We start from the raw sequence: 18,560 nt of genomic DNA on the forward strand, positions 1-18,560 counted from the left end.
ATGTTCTCCATCTCCCATTTCTGTAAAACAGGTTAAGGAGTAGCTCTTTTTCTCATTGAGAGATTTAGCAGATACCTCCAAAATGTAGGCTTTTGTTCATAATGTAGAGAAATCTATGTAGTTGAGAAGTTCCATAAATCTTGATGTCTCACACTTAATCTCTTTAGAAATAAGCTCTCTATTTACCAACATCATTGTCATAATCTGCTTAAGTAGTTTTTCAAAAGCATTGTAGACTGCTTCTGCAATAATAAATTATACCTTAGCACTTTGTAAATATGTGAAGGAACCTTGTGTCTAAGTCGATAGGATTTGAAAAATTGATGGTACCGTTAATCACTAATTCCAAAATAATATCTTGGATATTTCTAATACCGGAAAAAGAAGAAACTATTCAAGACTATATTTAAAGTAGTCAAACCAGTGGCGTTTAATGATATGTGCATAAGAATATGTTTTATATTTTTATTGAAAAATCAGTGTCTTTTATGAAAGCGTCCTCGAGTAAGAATTTCTATAGGAGTATAACATATTAAAAAGAAACATCTTACATTGTTCTACAAAGAAATTAAATTATAATGCTAAGAACAAATTGAAATCCTGTTTTGGTTAGGGGAGTTATAATGACATTTTATAAAGTTCAATTTATAGTGTTTTTTTTTCTTTTGTTTCTTAATACTGTGAAAAGATTAAAAAAATTTTTCTTTCAATTTTAGCATATCAAATAAAAATCTTATTTATAATTTTGCATAATAGGTATTTTGGATAGCTAATTTTAATTTTTTAAATAATTCTTCTGTGTTTGTGGAAGAAACCATGTTAGCATAGAAGAAAAAACAATAAAACATCAATCCATTTCCCTTTATAGTTGATTTGTTACCATTGTTGTCTTACCATTTTCTTTCTTTTCTCTTTGTTGTTAAATAAAATGCCCTTGCACTACTACCTTTTGTGTATTCTGAATGGTGCTGTAATTTATATTCTATAAAGAAAATCTTTAAGAAACATGTTTTTTTTCATGTAAGTGTAAGATTTTGGGGGGAGTAGTAAACTAAATCCTTTATTAAAACAATAAAATGAAACAATTTAATATAATTTCAGCCATTCTGATATCATAATAAATCTGAAAAAAAGTTGTTCTTTTTGTAGTACACCAATAATGTCTGTGTTTGGTCAAATTAGATGTGTCCAGAATTGTGTTATAGTCTAATTCTTCCTGTTAAGGCTATTCTGACATATGCTAACTTCTAGAACTTTCAAGCTATATATGCTATATAGACCTTGTAAGTTGGCATTCAAAAAATATTTGTTAAATATATGAGTTGATAAGTATTTGAATACATTTGTATTTATGCCCAGTAATAACATGCTGAGCACATTAGCCTGGGTGAAATCTTGGAATCATTGCTCCTATTGTTAAACTTTAATCATTAAAAGTTTAAAGACTAAAATAAAATTAGACAAAATTATTATCATTATTTCAGATTAAACAAAAGCAGTCATAAACACCATAAATTTTCTAGGATTTTCCCCTTAAAAGTATTATTACTATTTCCTAAAATGTTACTTGTACTAGCTCTGTGTATTTTTTGTGCTTTATTTTGAGAAAAAATTTGTCATGCTCGGTTATAAGCCAATTGTTAGTAATGACATGTTATTAATAGTTCAGTGATCAGGCATGGGAGATTAGATAGTTTATCCCCCTTTTTAATGCCATGGGTGGTACAGTCGCCCTTGCTCTAAATATAAAAATAATGATATCTTTGTGCGTTCTCCCAATGTTGTTGCCACATAATATTTGTCTCTGGATTTTGATAGTGCTGGGTGATGGTAAGAATCATGAAGTCATAGAATTTCTTTTAGGTTGAAAGTATATTTAAGATTATCTAGTCAAAATTCCCATTAGTTTATAACTGAGGAAATTGAGACTCATAAATGCAGTGATGACCCGATATTTCAACACAATAACTTTTAAAATTAAATATGTAGTATTTATACAGTTTTAAGTAGATTATACTTTGCTTTTTGAACTTGACTTTTAGAAGACTTTATGCAAAATCACTTTCTTTTTTATGTTCCTATGGCCCCCTTTCCCCTGCATAGAACACTAGTTTCTCTGTATATTAATGACTGTATCTGTTTCTCCCAAGAGAATGAAAATATGTTTATGGTAGAGATCTTGTCTTACTCTCTTTTATATTTTTGTACTCTCCATTTCAACCACAGTGACTGTCACAGAGAACTCCTTCAGATAGTTGGTGAATGAATTAATGTCATTAAGCAATAAGAGAAAAATTAATATCCGTGTTAATAAATCATGCATCTGTTTCAGTGTGTGATTAACAAAGATAAATATGTGTTCCATTTTTCTCCCCACAGTCTCCAAACGTCCACAACTACCCCGATATGGAAGCTGTTCCCCTGTTGCTAAATAATGTGAAAGGGGAGCCCCCGGAGGACTCGTTATCTGTAGATCACTTCCAAACACAAACTGAGCCAGTGGACTTGTCAATAAACAAAGCCAGGACATCCCCTACAGCTGTTTCATCCTCCCCAGTTTCCATGACAGCGTCTGCCTCCTCACCTTCTTCTACTTCAACCTCTTCATCGTCTTCTAGTCGTCCAGCCTCATCCCCAACTGTTATAACATCAGTATCTTCGGCATCATCCTCGTCAACAGTATTAACTCCAGGGCCCCTTGTTGCCTCTGCATCTGGTGTGGGAGGCCAGCAGTTTTTGCACATTATCCATCCTGTACCACCTTCGAGTCCCATGAATTTACAGTCTAACAAACTGAGTCACGTTCACCGCATCCCCGTGGTGGTACAGTCGGTGCCTGTTGTCTACACAGCTGTACGGTCACCTGGAAATGTGAACAACACTATCGTAGTGCCGCTCTTGGAGGATGGGAGAAGCCATGGCAAAGGTAAGGGACACAAGTGTAGTCTTGATTTATTTCTGCACTAGAGGTAAAATACTTCTTTCAGTAGAAGGAGCCTAAAGCACATGCAAGCACACTTCATCCAAAGAAGGTCTGTTCAGAACAACACAGATACCAGCTTGTCAGTGGGGGGCCCAGCATAGTAGGAACTGCCCCCACATTTATGTAGGTAAGTGCTTCATTTCACCGAGTTAGTGCTTTTATTTATCAAGGCATTTAGTAGCAGAATTCAGGTATCTAAATTTGTAAAATAATGCCTACCTTCAAGTGCTCAGATGGGAAAGATCTATGGTTAGCGTGATTGCTGGTAAAGCAAATTAACCTCAGTAAAATGCAAAAGTTCTTAACTGAAGTTAGCCATTATGAGTCTTTTGAAAAGTGAACCACAATTTTTTTTTTCTTTCAGTTGTTTAGACTGGAACTTATTTTGATGACAATAATATCTACTGCTATGCTATATGAAGTTTTAAAATCAAATTTATTTTGATGACAATAATATAAAATACTGTGAAGTTTATGAAGAGACCTGGAATTGAATCATTCACTCTTAATGACTTGTAAATTAAGGTTCTATTAAAGTTGAGGGTTTGGCTATAAAAGTAACGTACTTGGGTTCTTCTCATAAGTCCAAGTTAATCTTTTAAATTGTAGGATAACTCAATATGATGTTATGGAAATATCTCCAAATGCTATATTAATACTCCCTTCTTGCATTCAGAAGATAGGAAGTACTTTGCCAGATGACTGTGTTTAGTTAATAATACCCAGTTATTTAATTAAAATTTGATAGTTATGCACCTGATCATGAAGTTATTTCTCTCTTTCTAAGTTCTTGTTTTTTCCCTTTTTTTTTTTTTAAACTAGAAGGAATTGGAGAATTGTAATAATACCATGCTGTCTATTCTTTCTTCCCCTCCCATGAATCTGAAATATATGCCACCTCACTGTAGAAATGTAACATGCCCATAATCATTGACTCATTTGCAGGGTATGTATTTTGTCTTCAGAGCCTAGAAATGAGAAGGAATTAAAACTTTTTTATATTACTTTATGCTTTGACCCCATATGACTATTGAGAACTATAATTAAAATATAATCAATGGATACATAAAACACTGCCTTCTCCATAAAATGATAGTTAACATCATTGTTTTGTTGTGTTGTGTAAGATAGGATTAATAAATAGAAATACCATTTGAAAGTGAATGTTAGAGAAAATTTTTCAAATACACACTGCAAAATTGTGCATTCCCAATTGGTGTTATTCTTTCATTGGCAGTGAGCTTCTTCATAGCACATGAAATACATTTCACCTACTCAGTTTTACCACGTTAAAAATCTCCAGATGCATAGCATACAGGAATTTTAGACTGCAGACTTGAAATGCAGACACTCACTGCCTACCTGACAACTTCTCTCCTTTGTGCTGTTGTGGGCAGAGAAACTTCTCGGTGAACAGGTGGAGCAAAAGGAAGGATTAGGGAGCCTTTTCATAGATTTTACACTAGATGAACCCTCTTTGATTAGCATATTTGCTAATAAATAAATAATAACACAACAGAAACCCACATCAGATTTTTTTCTTTTATAATTCACAGATGTGTTTAAAACTTTTGAGATAGAGTCAAGAAATAGTGAAGCATAAAATAACCTTGCATATTATTTTACATCTATGTGGGGTGAGGAGTTGATACCATAGAATCCAATCTTTATATGATAGCACTTAAGAGAAATGTTGCTTTTATTATGAAATTAACTGAAGATTTTACTGCTGCTTAGAACTTTTTATACAATTTTGAATCACGAATGAAGGAAACAAAAGAGATAATCTTTTACTTGTCATTATCTTTTTGGTGGAAGAGGGTATTTTTATTTAAAAAGTAAAAAATATAAAGCATATATTGTCAATTAACTTTCTGGAAAACGTATCATTGAAAGATTTTGTTGAGCCTCATGCTGTAATTTGTTCTGTATATGAGTATATTTAAGTTATTTTCATGCAGTATATTTTTTCAGTAGTTTCCTCATATCAAGAATGACAATTTGTGTAATCATAAACATGCTGAGCTGTGACATAGTGGTTTTAGGAACATGAGATTTTAGATAAAGGATATATGAGTTAGATTCCTCACTTAAAACTTTAGACTTGGGAAGTTATTTACTCTCACTAATCCTCAGTTTGTTCAGTAATAAAATGGGAATAATAACATGCTCTGTTATTAATGGGAAGATTAATGGGAAGATTTGCACATACCATGTGTATAAATTATTAGAATTCATCAGGTATCAATAAATATTTACAAATTGTTTATCATTATTATCTAAAAAAAAAAACCCTACTGGAAGTAATAATGTTCAGAAATTAAGCATTTCCTTTTCTTATACAACCAGAAAATTAGGAAGAAAAAAAATGTGATTTTCAAAATGAAAAACTACCCCAAGACATTGGTATGAGAATGCCCCTCAAAACTGCTTCTATAACAAGTTAAAGGAGATGAAAGTTTAGTATGAGAAACTGGAAACATACCATATTTTCTACTTATTATTAGAGTATATTAAGTTTTTATAATCACCATATACTACAAATGCTACTGTAGCTATATAAGGTGTTGTGTATGTGTTTTTAATGCTCAACCAATTAATTAGATGGTGGTAAAAGTGTCCAGTAAAGTAGGCCTCCTTACTCTCAGAATGAATAAAGGAAAGGCATTTCAGCAATTATTTAAGACTTTATTTTGCACCTTTGCAGCTGGTCGTTGGGCCAGCAGTGAAATGGCTGTGTGATAAACGGATCCCCTAATTCTTACCACGTAGGACTTTTGTCTGGCATGGATAAGCAAAAGAAAATACTGGTCGGGAATTTGGGCCTTCAGAATGCTAATAAATAAATAAATAAAAACACAAAATGTAACTCATTCAACTGTAGATGATTGTAGTGGATAATTTTTCAAGTTGACATATCTGGTATAATGTAGAGAAATAGATTTCTCTATGTGTCGTGATACACAGTGGGCTAAATGTTCACATAGACATCTAAGGTAATTTGTCATATGATTGAGTCGGGTGTCCATCCAACTGTTTACAGAACGCCTATCATGTGCCAGGCATTTTGTCGACACCAGGGATATAGTGGTGAACAAACAGATACTGTCTGTCTCTCATGTGGCTTAAAGTTTCCTAGGGATGAAGATATTAAACAAAAAAATCATACAATTTAATAATTTATAATTGTGGGCGGAGGTGGATTATAACAGACCAGCCAGGTGGTTCCCCAGTGAAGGGGTTTAAATAGAAATGCCAAGAGAGAAAGCTGAATTGGCCAAATGTGGTCCCCTGGAGGGTACTGCACTTTTTTTTTACTGTCATGCTCAGAAGTGATGATTAGGATTTGGGGAAGGTGGTGGAGTGAAACTTCCCGAAGGTTATGCCTGACAAACAACAGAAGGATATGTAAATGCTTACTAATGAGCATAGGGACTCCTTCTGTTCCTCATACCACACTCGGTCTCTCATCCAAGTATTTAAAGAATATCAATCTAAAGGACCGGCAAGTTAGCCACTAGCCCAGGACACCCACATGTCACAGTTGGGCCTTGACTGTATCCTGTGATGTGAAGAGAGATGGTAGGTGGATGCTCTGGAAGGTCCAGGAAACAGACGAAAGGGAGACCAGAGCTACCGGAAGTGAGGATGCCAGATCGTTTCCAGAGGAGTCTCTTTTAAGGTTCATCCCCAAAAGACAGATGCAATTAGCTCCCCAAAGTGGTGGTGGTGAGAAGCAATGAGCTCCCCTTCTTCAGGGACCAGCAAGAGGACTGGTTTGGCCAGGGTTTTGCTCAACAATCAAAATCTGAAAAGGCCTGGTGTGAATTTCATTGCTCGATTTTTTTCCCTGACCACTTTCTCTTTCTTTATCAGCTTATGTAGTCTTTTCCTCTTCCCCTACTAAGGGTTTCTCCTTAGCCACCCAAAAGTAATCAAATGTCCTCTTGACTGTAATAAAATAGATTGCCTAGAGGGAGAGTACGCAGCTCCAGTTTCCTAAGCAGCCACATTTTTATTCATGCAAATGAGTAGCCCAGTCTACCAGAATTTATAAAACATATTCATTGCATCAAGACCTTTTAGTGGTTTGATGTCATAATTGAAAAATAACCCTACTTACAGCAATTATGTGATTAGATCCTCGAGTATAAAGTATTATTTCCCAAAATACCTGACCATAGCCTGTTGAAACTGCTATCAAGAAATGGGGAATGCAGTTTCTTTGGTTACGTCCTGCAAAAGAGTGTTGCTTTTTTATTAAATTTAGATGTAGGCACATAGTGAAGAATCTTCCAAAAATATACCTTATTTTCATAGCACCCATTCAGGAGTTTTGAAGGGATGTGGCCTGGGGCAAATTTGAAATAATCACACCCCACTTTCTTCCTACAGGCTGTTGCTTTTCTCAGCAGCCTGCAGGAAGAAACCACAAGTGTATTTTTAATCTTGTGCCATTTATATTTGTGGAAGGAAGTATGGGCATTGCAGTGATTGCTGTAAAGCTGGTTGGATGACATGGCTCTACCTCCTGCCCCATTGACCATAAGTGTAGTCCTCTTCCCATGAAATTCCCCACTTCAGATATCTGTTTCACTGTGTTTCTTCGGCCCTCAGCCTTCCCACCTGTTGATGTTGACAATGTCATTTTTCAAGTCCTGGTTCATTTTGTCACAGCCTCACTTCTGTCTACCTTGCACATGACCATTTGGTAGAGTCCTGGTATCTTCTGTCCATATGACCAGAATAGTCCAGGACACCTGACCTAGAATTGTGTCTTCAGTGGTCTTGGCTTCTTGAGTGATCCTATTGTAGAAGATGAGAGAGATTCAATTATATTTGCGTATAGAAAGGCCAGACTCAGGAATGATTTTTTTTTTTTTAAGATTTATTTTTTATATATTCCGCACCCCCCGCCCCCAGTTGACTGCTTTCTGTGTCCATTTGCTGTGTGTTCTTCTGTGACCGCTTCTATCCTTATCAGTAGCACTGGGAATCTGTGTCTCTTTTTGTCCCGTCATCTTGTTGTGTCAGCTCACCGTGTGTGCAGTGCCATTCCTGGGCAGGCTGCACTTTTTTTCACACTGGGTGGCTCTCCTATGGGGTGCACTCCTTGCGCGTGGGGCTTCCCTACGCGGGGGACACCCTGCATGGCACGGCACTCCTTGCGCGCATCAGCACTGCACGTGGGCCAGCTCCACACGGGTCAAGGAGGCCCGGGGTTTGAACCATGTACATCCCATGTGGTTGGTGGACGCCCTATCCATTGGGCCAAGTCCGCTTCCAGGAATGATTCTGAGAAGGAAAAAATGATTTATTGATGGCCAACCAGATTCAGGAGCTTTTTGTTTCAAACCTGAGCCCCAAACAAGATTTTTTAGTTCTTTTTATACAGAGGAAGGGTTAAACTGTTCTTTAGTTCAGTGCTAATAGGCTTGAATTAGCATATATTGTCCACATCCTAGGTAAGCTTTTAGCATGGACTTCATAGATTCTAGATAAGCTTTTAGGACATTTGGTTTGCATTTCCGCTGAATATTTAAAGTTTATAGGGTTTGCATTGCTAAACTGTTTTTCCAGACTGTAGTTGTTACCATGGTCACCAAGGGCAGGACTGCAGCCTCTAACTGTCCCACACCTACAGCTCAGGACAGACAGCTTAGGTTATCTATGAAGAGAGGAACAGCTTTCCACCCATAACCCACATCAGTCCCACTACCATTCTTCCTTTGGTAAACTTTAAACTTATTTTTCCATTTACTGTTAAGTATGGATGTTGTAAAAGTAGAGGTCCAATTATTTGCGTATAGTAAAGCCAGGACTCAGGAATAATTTTTGGGGAAGGAAAAACGATTTATTTACAGCCGGCGGGACTCGGAGCTTCTCATTCCAAAGTCGGAGCTTCTCATTTCAGAATCCAAGCACCAAACAAGATTTTTGAGTTCCTTTTATACAGAGAAAGGGCCAAATGGTTCATTGTTTCAATTCTCAATAGGCTTGAATTAGCATGTATCTTCCACATCCTAGGTGAGCTTTTAGCGTGGACTTCATAGATGCTAGATAAGCTTTTAGCACATTTGGTTTGCATTTCCCGTGAATATGTAAAGTTTATATAGTTTGCATTGCTAAACTTTTTCCTGACTGGAGTCGTTGCCATGGTCACCAAGGGCGGGGCTGCAGCCTCTCACTGTCCCACAGCCACAGCTCAGGACACACACAGCTTAGGTTATCTATGAACAGACGGAACAGCCTCCCACCCAGAGCCCACATCATGGAAACTATGAAATAGAGAGTAATATTTTTATTCTGAATTTAATTTTTATCAAGAAACCCTATAGTTACTTATGTTCTTTGTTATTTTAATGTTGCTAATTGGAAAGGGAGATTGGACTATTGTTGCTTTTTGGTTTATTTTTCTTAAATATAGGCTTTGAGATTACTTGTTTTATCAAAGGCAGAAACATGTAAAATAATGAGAAAGGCGGACAGCCATAGTTATGAAAAAATGATTTTTAAACCAGGAGTTAAGAAGATGTTATTTTATACAGATTACATAGGTCATTTTACCTGATTTTCAACAAGGAGTAGAAAGTTATCTGTAATTTTTTCACTTGCAGGCCTGTACAAGAGACTGAATAGATTCCATCAAAAATTTGGCTTCTTATACTCTTGTTACTGTTTATCTGAAATATCTACAATCTGTCAATTCTATTGCTTCGTCTGGCATAGACTGCTAGTTCTAAGATTCGATCGTAATAACTGACTTAGAGAGGAGACAGAGTTGCCTGTATTGTTCTGAGAGAGAGCGGAATAGAGAAAATTCTAGATAAAGAGACCACTCTTGGCATTTTAAAATGCCAAGGAAGGAGTTTGATTGGTTTCTCGCCTCCCCACACAGCTAAATAGTAAATAAAAGTAAAAAGGGAAAAGGAAGAGAGAAGGAGAAAGTATGGACACCAAAGGGGAATCCACATTAAAATGTTGATGTTACTTAAAGAACTGAGGATACAAACAAGACAGCCACATATTGGGTGAAGTAACTAAAATAAGAACTTAACAGAACAGACTCTGTGTTCATTCTAAGGTAGTATGAAGAGCTACTAAATAAAATAGCTTAGTATACTATTTTAATTTGTTAGAGCAGTTTTCTACTATAATTAAAGAACTACTTTATGTCTAAATAAATATGTGCTTAATATTAAATTTTATGAATATAATATTCTAATGGAGTCTTCATATTCATTTTTCACTACACCTGAAAAGCTTTTTCTGGTAATATTTAATACACTGAACATAAAATAATGGATTTTGAAATATAATGTCTTTCTTGTCCTTTAAGAATAGTTTTCTGTAAAAATAATTTTTTTTTCCTGCTAGAGTAATGTACTGCTTAAGTATAAAGCTTCTGTTTTCACATACTGCAGGTACTGTTATAGTACAGGAAAATTCTTATTTGCTCTTAGATTGCAAGTGTTTCGATGATATTTAAACATATATGCTCATTGCACAAAACCTTTTGAGTATTATGTATTTATATGTAGATACAGGTAAGCATTTTCCAGTTAGGAAAGGAGCATTTTTACACAGGAACTCTTAATACCTTGTAGGAACAAATGAAAGAAGGAAGAAAATCAGATCCAAGAGGGAAGCTTGGTCTTAGAATCATTGCCAGCACTGTTTTAAATTGGCTTTTTAATTATTTATTACTATGTGATTGTGGTTTCTGTTCCCTATTTTTTCTTATTCCCTTAATAATTCCTTTTCTGTGTGTAACTATGTTACTATTTTCTCCACTCTTTCTATTTTCCATTGTTAATAGAGAATTTGATTAACTGGTACTCTGCTTTGAATGCTTTAGAGAACTAATTGGCATTTGTCTTTCAATCTAATAAATAAAAGAAGAGCAACCAATTTACAGAGTAATAATCACATGCTTAATTCTTTCTCCAGTCACCTTTATGTGGGGAAAATGAGACTTTGGTCACTGGCCAATTGTATGTTTTTCATGGCCAGCTGGCTTCACCATCTTTTTTCTTTTATTAATCAGTTCATTTACTCAGCAAATATATTTTGGGCTATTTACATAGCCAGAAATGTCCCCCATTCCCAGCTATGGTGTTTGTTTTGTTTTGTTTTGTTTCAAAAAAGCTATTCTGAAAAGCCAGGTCTAGTTTAAAATACACTTAAGAATGCTGCTCACGTGGTAGGCCATTTCCTGTTAGTGAATATTGAAATCAATTTGGTAGCTCATAACCAAGTTTTAAAGAAATGAAATAGAATGGAACAGAAAAAAAAAATGTCTGAACGTACTGCCCAAATAAGTATTATTTCATGAAATTTAGTAAAATATCTGTATGCATACACAAATGATGTGCTGTGAGTATAGGTGTGCTGGGCCAAGGTGAAGTGTATAGTCCTTACTGGGGTTGCGAAAGAAAAAGTTTGAAAGAGATTGCAGTGGACGTCTTTGCCTTTATCTCAGACTCTTCAAATGAAACATCTTCTTTTCTCTGCCCTCTCACTTTCCCTTCTTCCTTCCATTTCTGTCTTCTTCCTTCTTCCACTTATCATTCTCTGTCTCACTGCATCCATCGCCATTCTACCTTTTTCTGAATCTCAAATCTATTCCATATCTAACCAATCGCTATCCCAGAAGTTATTTATTGTGGAACTAAGCAACCTCTATTGAGAATGACAGTCTTTGGACTGCCATCTAGTGGTAAAATTTTAAAACAACATAAACTGAAAAACTTGGATGAGCTAACTCTACTCCGTCTACTCTGGTTATTTTATTTTCTGTGATTTCCCCTGATTTTCCCAGCTAGATTAGGATTGTAGGGGAGTACAAGGAGCGTGTCCTTTATAAGTAAAACTTGAACCTAAATTTGCAACCGAAGTTATCCACTTTTGTTTTTAGGGCTCTAGTATATGAAATATTTTTTAAAGACTTATTTAACTTGGGCCAGAAAGAAAAAGTGTTAACTTATGTCCACTCCTTCCCACTTTCCATTCTCTGCATTTGTGTGTTACTTTTTTATAAAAACAAAATGCTCCTTTCTGTTTATCTGTGCTTAGTTTTGTTTTTTTTTTAAGATTTATTTTATTTCTCTTCTCCCCCCCCTCCCCATTGTCTGCTCTCTTGTGTCCATTCCCTGTGTGTTCTTCTGTGTCCACTTGCATGCTCGGTGGCACCAGGAATCTGTGCCTCTTTTTGTTTCATCATCTTGCTGCGTCAGCTCTCTGTGTGTGCGGCACCACTTCTAGGCGGGCTGCACTTTTTTCGTGTGGGGCAGCTTTCCTTGCAGGGTGCACTCCTTGCACATGGGGCTCCTCTACATGGGGAACACCCCTGTGTGGCATGGCACTCGTTGCGCTGCAGCACTGCACATGGGCCAGCTCACCATACGGGCCAGGAGGCCCTGGGTTTGAACCCTGGACTCCTATATGGTACGCAGATGCTGTATCAGTTGAGCCACATCTGCTTCCCAGTTTTTTGTTTTTTTAAACTATGGGTTATATTTATTGGCTTAATGGAAGCACATATGCCAACTTGTGTGCTATTAGGTTTTGCTGTGAGCTGATTCCACTGAGAACAAAGAAACAAGGGCTCTAGAATGGTGTAGGGAAGGGAAAGCAAAAGAAAAGTGGGGAATTTTGTCTTGGGAAAGCGAGAAGCCTGGAAGAAAACAAGTCGGAGTATTTGGAGAAACTGAGAGTAGCTTTTGGAGAATTAGACTACCTACCTTCCCACTAACTAAGGCTTAAAAGAAATTTAGCTGACACAGGGTGAAATTAGAAAGCTAATTAGAAGCATATGTGTTTCTCAGGTCTCTCAGTGACCTGGGGAGAGAAAGCCCTAGCAGTACTCAGGGTGATTTAAAGTAAGAGTAAGCTCCTCTCTTGACAAGAACTGTAGTTGCTTATATAAGATGGTATATACCATTCTAAATCCTCACTCGTGGATAAAACAGGTTGGAGTCTCCTAGAATTCAATTTTAGCTCCATGAAGTTGGTACCATGTAAGCCTCATTAGCTGCTACTTCTCCAGCACATTGTATTGTGCCTGACAATCAGAAATGCTAAATAATTAGCTATTGAATAGAGGGGTGAATTAATAAATGAATAAATGGGTGTAGCCTTCTGTAGGTATGGCATTTTGCATGAGCTACTCGGGAATGCTGTAGCCAGTAATGGATGGTCTGTGGTCCTGAACCCCGGCTCTTAAAGCAAACCTGCCTTGTATGGTGAAGTCGAAGAAGCAGCAGCGTAATATAATAAACGGCAAGACTCCTCATAATCTGCCTCCTAATCCATTGCCGTTCCACCAGTACATCTATTATCCCAATAATCATTTCCATGGCTTTTCATAATGACATTGCCTTTATTCACAGAGTTCCTTTTTCCTGGGAGGCCTTCCCTTCCCTGGAAAAAGACCTGATCCAAATGCCTTCTTTTCCAAGCAGAAACTTTTTCTTTTTCTTAATCCCTTCATTCAGGATAAAACAGAGAATTAGACACTTCCCTTCTTGAATCGGGGCAGTTCTTGCCTGTGCATATGCTAAAGTACCTACCAGATTATAGCACAGTTCATCAGTCCAAACATTGTCTTCTTTCCTCGTTCCCTTATGCCTTGTCCAGTCCCTGGCACACCGTGAAGACTCTGTTTGCTTCATGAATGGACACCATCTCCGGGTGCTTTCTGTTTTATGTCAGTGTCCTATCTGTTGTTCCCTGGAATTCTTGAGTATATTGCTCCTGCTGTTTCTCCAAGTTTGGTTTATTTCATAGTATTTAACATTAAAAAATAATGTTTGGTAGTATATTACAGTTGCTTTATGTGATTTAGATTTTAACAGTTTCTGGAGTTGAACCCCTGTGGGCTTCAGAGCATTTTCATAAGAAATATCTTATAGCTTCCAAGCAGTCTTAATGAAAAGATATTGCTGTATTAAAATTATCGTCAGTTCTTATTTATTCTCTGACTCTCAGGTAAAACATTTCACCTGTGAAACTGGGATAAATAATGTCTTTGATTCAATCCAGCAATTAATAGAGTCTGATAGATTTCTTATATAACAGTAATGCCAATTTCATTTCCCAGTCAGGGTGAAACAGAATTATGCCTCCTACCCACTGCAGTTAACGGCGTCAGCATCATAGTACCATAAAATCTCAATAAAATCTGAAAACTGTGGAGTATGGATAATCCCACTATAAATTGTAATAAAAATTACTCCTTTAAACTCTATATTCTCTCCATTAAGTTCATAGACACTGTCTCTTTGTACATAAAGTTTTATGAAATAAATCGACCATTTCTGCTGTCCTTACCAGATAGCAAGCTGTTTTGATTTTAAAGCTGATAAAGGTACAGTCATTTTTGGTGTTCGCAGTGCATTTTAAAAACATAAAGTTCATCTAACCTTAAGTGGATGGAAAATGCTACTTTTATTTGCACTATGCAGTGAATGTCTCTCTGTGAGAAAAAATAAATGACATGTTTATCACGGTGGACCTGTTTGTTGCAGCCATAAAACAAAGATTTGTTTTTCTACCACAGTTCTTTAATCTTAAAGGTATAGTGAGCAAACCCAAGCACGAATCTGAAAGAACTTTGTGTGAATTTCAAATCTGCCTTTAGAAGGAATTGTCAGTTTCTTGGTTACATTTGTCTCATCTGTGCTAAATCCAAGGGATCCCTAATTGTTTCTGGTGTGGCCTTTGTCAGGAAGGGATGCTCCATCAGTCTTCCATAGACACAGAACCCCTTTAGAGAAAGAAAACCTTCTAGAGATCTAAATTGTAAATTCCCAAAGGATATTAATTAGATTCTGGAGGAAGTCCACATTATCATGAAGATAGAGTTTCATCTTAGTTGCAAATAGAAGAGCTCTAAGTCTTTGATAGTCAGGTAGAAAGAAGTATTCCAGACCAAGAAAAATACTCATCCCTGAGGAGAGAGAATGCAGAGGATTTAAAGATTCAAGAGTAGTGTGTTTTACTAAAATGTAGTATGATACCTGTGCAAATAGACACATATATTACATATGATATAAAACATATGCTACATCCTTGATATATGTTACACATTTCTTACAGGAGATGATCTTAGGTCCTCTTGTAGGACCTAAGTTTAGGTCCTAAACTTTTCTCTCAACCTTAGTTTAGAGAAAATCCTTTGTGAATATGGTTTTCCAGCTGTGTGTTGATGGAAAATAGCCAGTAATAACAGCAAAGGAAAAAGAAGGGAGAGGAATATTTCCCAACCCTTATTTTTTTAAACTCAAGTTCTGTAAAATGTTTTTTTCATTTCAGCTCTTTTATGTATCCCCAGTAGGCATAAAATTTTTGTAGTGCTTCAGTTTCTGGATTTTCCTTAGTAAAACGAAAAAGGTCTACTGATTTTGCATCATCAATCTACAGATGCTTCATATACCCCAAGATTCTAATATGCTTACTCTCTGCCCAAATTAATTTATACCCTGGTATATTGACAACAAAAAGTGACAGTGTAAACGACTTGATGGTGAAGAGGGTGACAAAATTATTAGAATAAACTCAAAAAATTATAGGAAGGTCTTTCAGGATGGGAGCAAATAAGCTTCCACACCTCTTCAGTCCATGGGAAAAAGACTTTATTACAGCAGCATAATTGCTGTTTGAAATAATGACCATTAGTCATGAAATAAAGGTTAAATTATGGGCAGTCTTTTTGAAGAAGACAACAAAGTATGTAATAAATCTTGTAAAATATTTATTAAAATCATTTAATAATTATCCTTTATGTGATTTCTGTACATTATCCTTAAGCCCTGCAATAACGGCATATAGGTATTATTGCCTATCATTTGCAGATAAGAAAACTGAAACTCATATATTAGTTCCAGCTTATAAATAAGAGAGCCCTGAATAAAATCAAAACTTAAATACTCCAAAGCCATTTAGCTGTACTTGGGCTCTATGCTAAAAGAGCATTAGTTATCTAGGGAATTTATCAGTATTAAATATTCCCAACTCCATATTTCTTCAAATTAAGTATCATATTTTTAAATACTTTCATTTATTGTCAAAGTTCAAAGTCTATTACGTATGAAATCTATATATAAAAAGTTTTTATGTGGTTTGTATGAAGTAATTCCACATTGCTAATTATTAGCAGTAGAGTGTCATATTATGTTTTTCCATTTCTCTAGCATTTTTCAGCATTAAAAACAATAGCCCCAAGCTGTAGGTTAACATTTCTAGATGTAGGGAAATTTTGTCAGACTGTTGCTCACTGCGTTTCAGAGATTGACATTTGTGTCATTTTTAGACATATCTGGTCCCTACCTGCAGCTATTTTGAGCAGGAAATCGGTTAGAAAGACATATACAACAGGCATGCCTGGTCTATCTTGCTTCATTCGGTAGTGGTTATTTTCTGAGAAACATAAGGGGAAACCACAAAATAAAAACACAACAAGCATTTATTATTACTGTGATAATTTTATTTATTTTCCTTAGATTAATGAGATCAATAAAATTCTGAGTACTAGGCAATAGCTAATAATTATTATAACATTACAGCTTTAAAATTTTCCTCGTGTATATAGCAGATGTTCAGAAATGCCTTCTTCAAAACTGGAAAATAAATTCCATACACTGTGTCATTGGTAACAGAGAGTAGCTTCATAGTGAGATCTGACTTTTTCCACTTTGTGCTTGTTTCTCTTTAGAGCCCTGGATGTTATCTTTTCTATGTTTTTGTAGCCATCCTATTTTTTTTATTTAGCTTATCAAACAGTAAAATATCTTGTATGCTGTCTAAAATTTATTGGTAGATTTTCATGAGCTGTGGTAACAAGTGTTTTCCAACACATTCTTTTTTTTTTTTTTTTTTTTTTTTTACTTCAATAAAATTTTATTTAAAAAAAGAATAATGGAGAGTAAAAATATTGCATAGAAATCATTTAAAGATCTAAAGTCAACAAAAGTCTTTTTTCTAATTAAAAGTACATAATGTTTTGGAGGGGAAGGGAAACAATTAAGGAAAAAATATATTTACATTAATCATTCTTTTCATACACTTCAAATTTGTACTTAATGCCTTTCTCCTCCTGGACATCAGAAAGAACACCTGGGTATTCTGGGAGAAGTTTATATTTCTCTAGATCAATTTCTGGAAAAAATGTGTCACATTCAAATTCTTGCATGATCCTCGTCACAAACAGTCTAATATGGCCTGGCTGATTCATGGCTTCCTTATAAACAGAACTGCCTCCCACTATCCAAATCATGTCTACTTTATCTGCTAATTCTGGTTGCTCAATAAGTTTTAAGGCATCGTCCAGACTTTTCGCAAGAAAATGAGCTCCTTGGGGGGGTTCCCTGAGTTCTCTACTGAGAACTATATTAATTCTGTCCTTTAAAGGTCGATTTTTCTCAGGAATGGAGAACCAGGTCTTTCTACCCATAATCACCAAATTCTGTTTACCTTCTACTGAAGAGACCGTAGTCATTTTTTGGAAATACTTGTATTCATTCCTGAGCGGGGGCCAGGGCATGTCTCCGTTCTTGCCGATGCCCATGTTCTGGGACACGGCGACAATGCAGTTTAGGGGACGAACCATGATAGCAGCAGCAAATTCCTCCGAGCTAGCTGGTCTCACCAGAACCCCCGGCCAAGCTAGGCGCGAAAACTGTGGTCACCCGCCCCTTCGGCCCCATTTGTGCAGAGGAGGCTCCGCCCGCCGCCCCAACGCACGGCAGGGCCGCGACGTGCTCTCCAACACATTCTTGAAGTCATGGCTATTGTGGTATAATCCACTCATTGTCTAACAAATGAGTGCTAACTGGTGAAACACAATTTAGTGACATTATCGTGCCTGTTGGCATAATCTGCAGTAATCAAGGTAGTATAGCCTCCAGTGATGTGTTTTATTATCTCATTATCCATCTTGCAACTAGTACAACTATTAACAGGCCAGTTATCTTTCTTAATCAAATGAGGTATTTTTGAAGTTAATCACCCTAATAAGCTCATTAAAAGTCATAAAAGTATAACTCCCTTTTAACTATAGATTAAACTGGTTTTAACTATATAATTTTGTCTAATCTGATATAAATGAAAGTTTACAACTTTTTAGTTTACAAGCCTAAATAAGACACAAAACTTTTCCCCCCAAATGTTGTGCTCTCTTTATAATTGTTATAAACTTTGAAAATGGAATCATCATTAATAACAGAATATACCACCACAGAATCAGATTCTCTTTGTTGACATCGTTTATTTATTCCATTCCTGTTTTCCAGAAAGGATATAAGGATTGTCATCGCTCTAACCACTGTTCAGTTAGTGGATAGTTTGAGAGGCTTTGCATGTTTTTAAGTCTGGGATATAATGGCTGTCTGATACCTGGGCTTGTTAGAATCTGCTCAAAGAAAACCTTAGTTTACTGTACCTTCTTTATGAATGTATATATAAATATAAACACACATCACTATATCATATAAAAGCCATCTAGAAACTGTTGCACTTTATAAATGAAATGAAATTAGTTGATTTCTTATACTTGAATTTTATTTCTTGTGTTCTATCA

At 36.0% G+C, this 18,560-nt stretch overlaps 2 protein-coding genes across 7 annotated transcripts in view; one reads left to right on the forward strand and one right to left on the reverse strand.

The window, feature by feature from the left end:
- The window catches only part of KLF12 (KLF transcription factor 12), a 487,534-nt gene that overhangs the window by 309,831 nt on the left and 159,143 nt on the right, over positions 1-18,560 (forward strand). For all 6 annotated transcript variants that reach the window (XM_058276583.1, XM_058276582.1, XM_058276585.1 and 3 more), the window contains one exon: positions 2,380-2,926. In XM_058276583.1, coding sequence (XP_058132566.1) covers positions 2,380-2,926 — 547 coding nt within the window. The remainder of the gene's footprint in view (positions 1-2,379; positions 2,927-18,560) is intronic.
- On the reverse strand, positions 16,915-17,709 carry LOC131273432 (dihydrofolate reductase). The gene has a single exon (XM_058276587.2). It carries the CDS (start codon positions 17,589-17,591, stop codon positions 17,028-17,030), a length of 564 nt encoding a protein of 187 aa, XP_058132570.1. The 5' UTR covers positions 17,592-17,709; the 3' UTR covers positions 16,915-17,027.

Source organism: Dasypus novemcinctus, chromosome 15 (genome assembly GCF_030445035.2).
Source record: "Dasypus novemcinctus isolate mDasNov1 chromosome 15, mDasNov1.1.hap2, whole genome shotgun sequence".
NCBI classification, from domain to species: domain Eukaryota; kingdom Metazoa; phylum Chordata; class Mammalia; order Cingulata; family Dasypodidae; genus Dasypus; species Dasypus novemcinctus.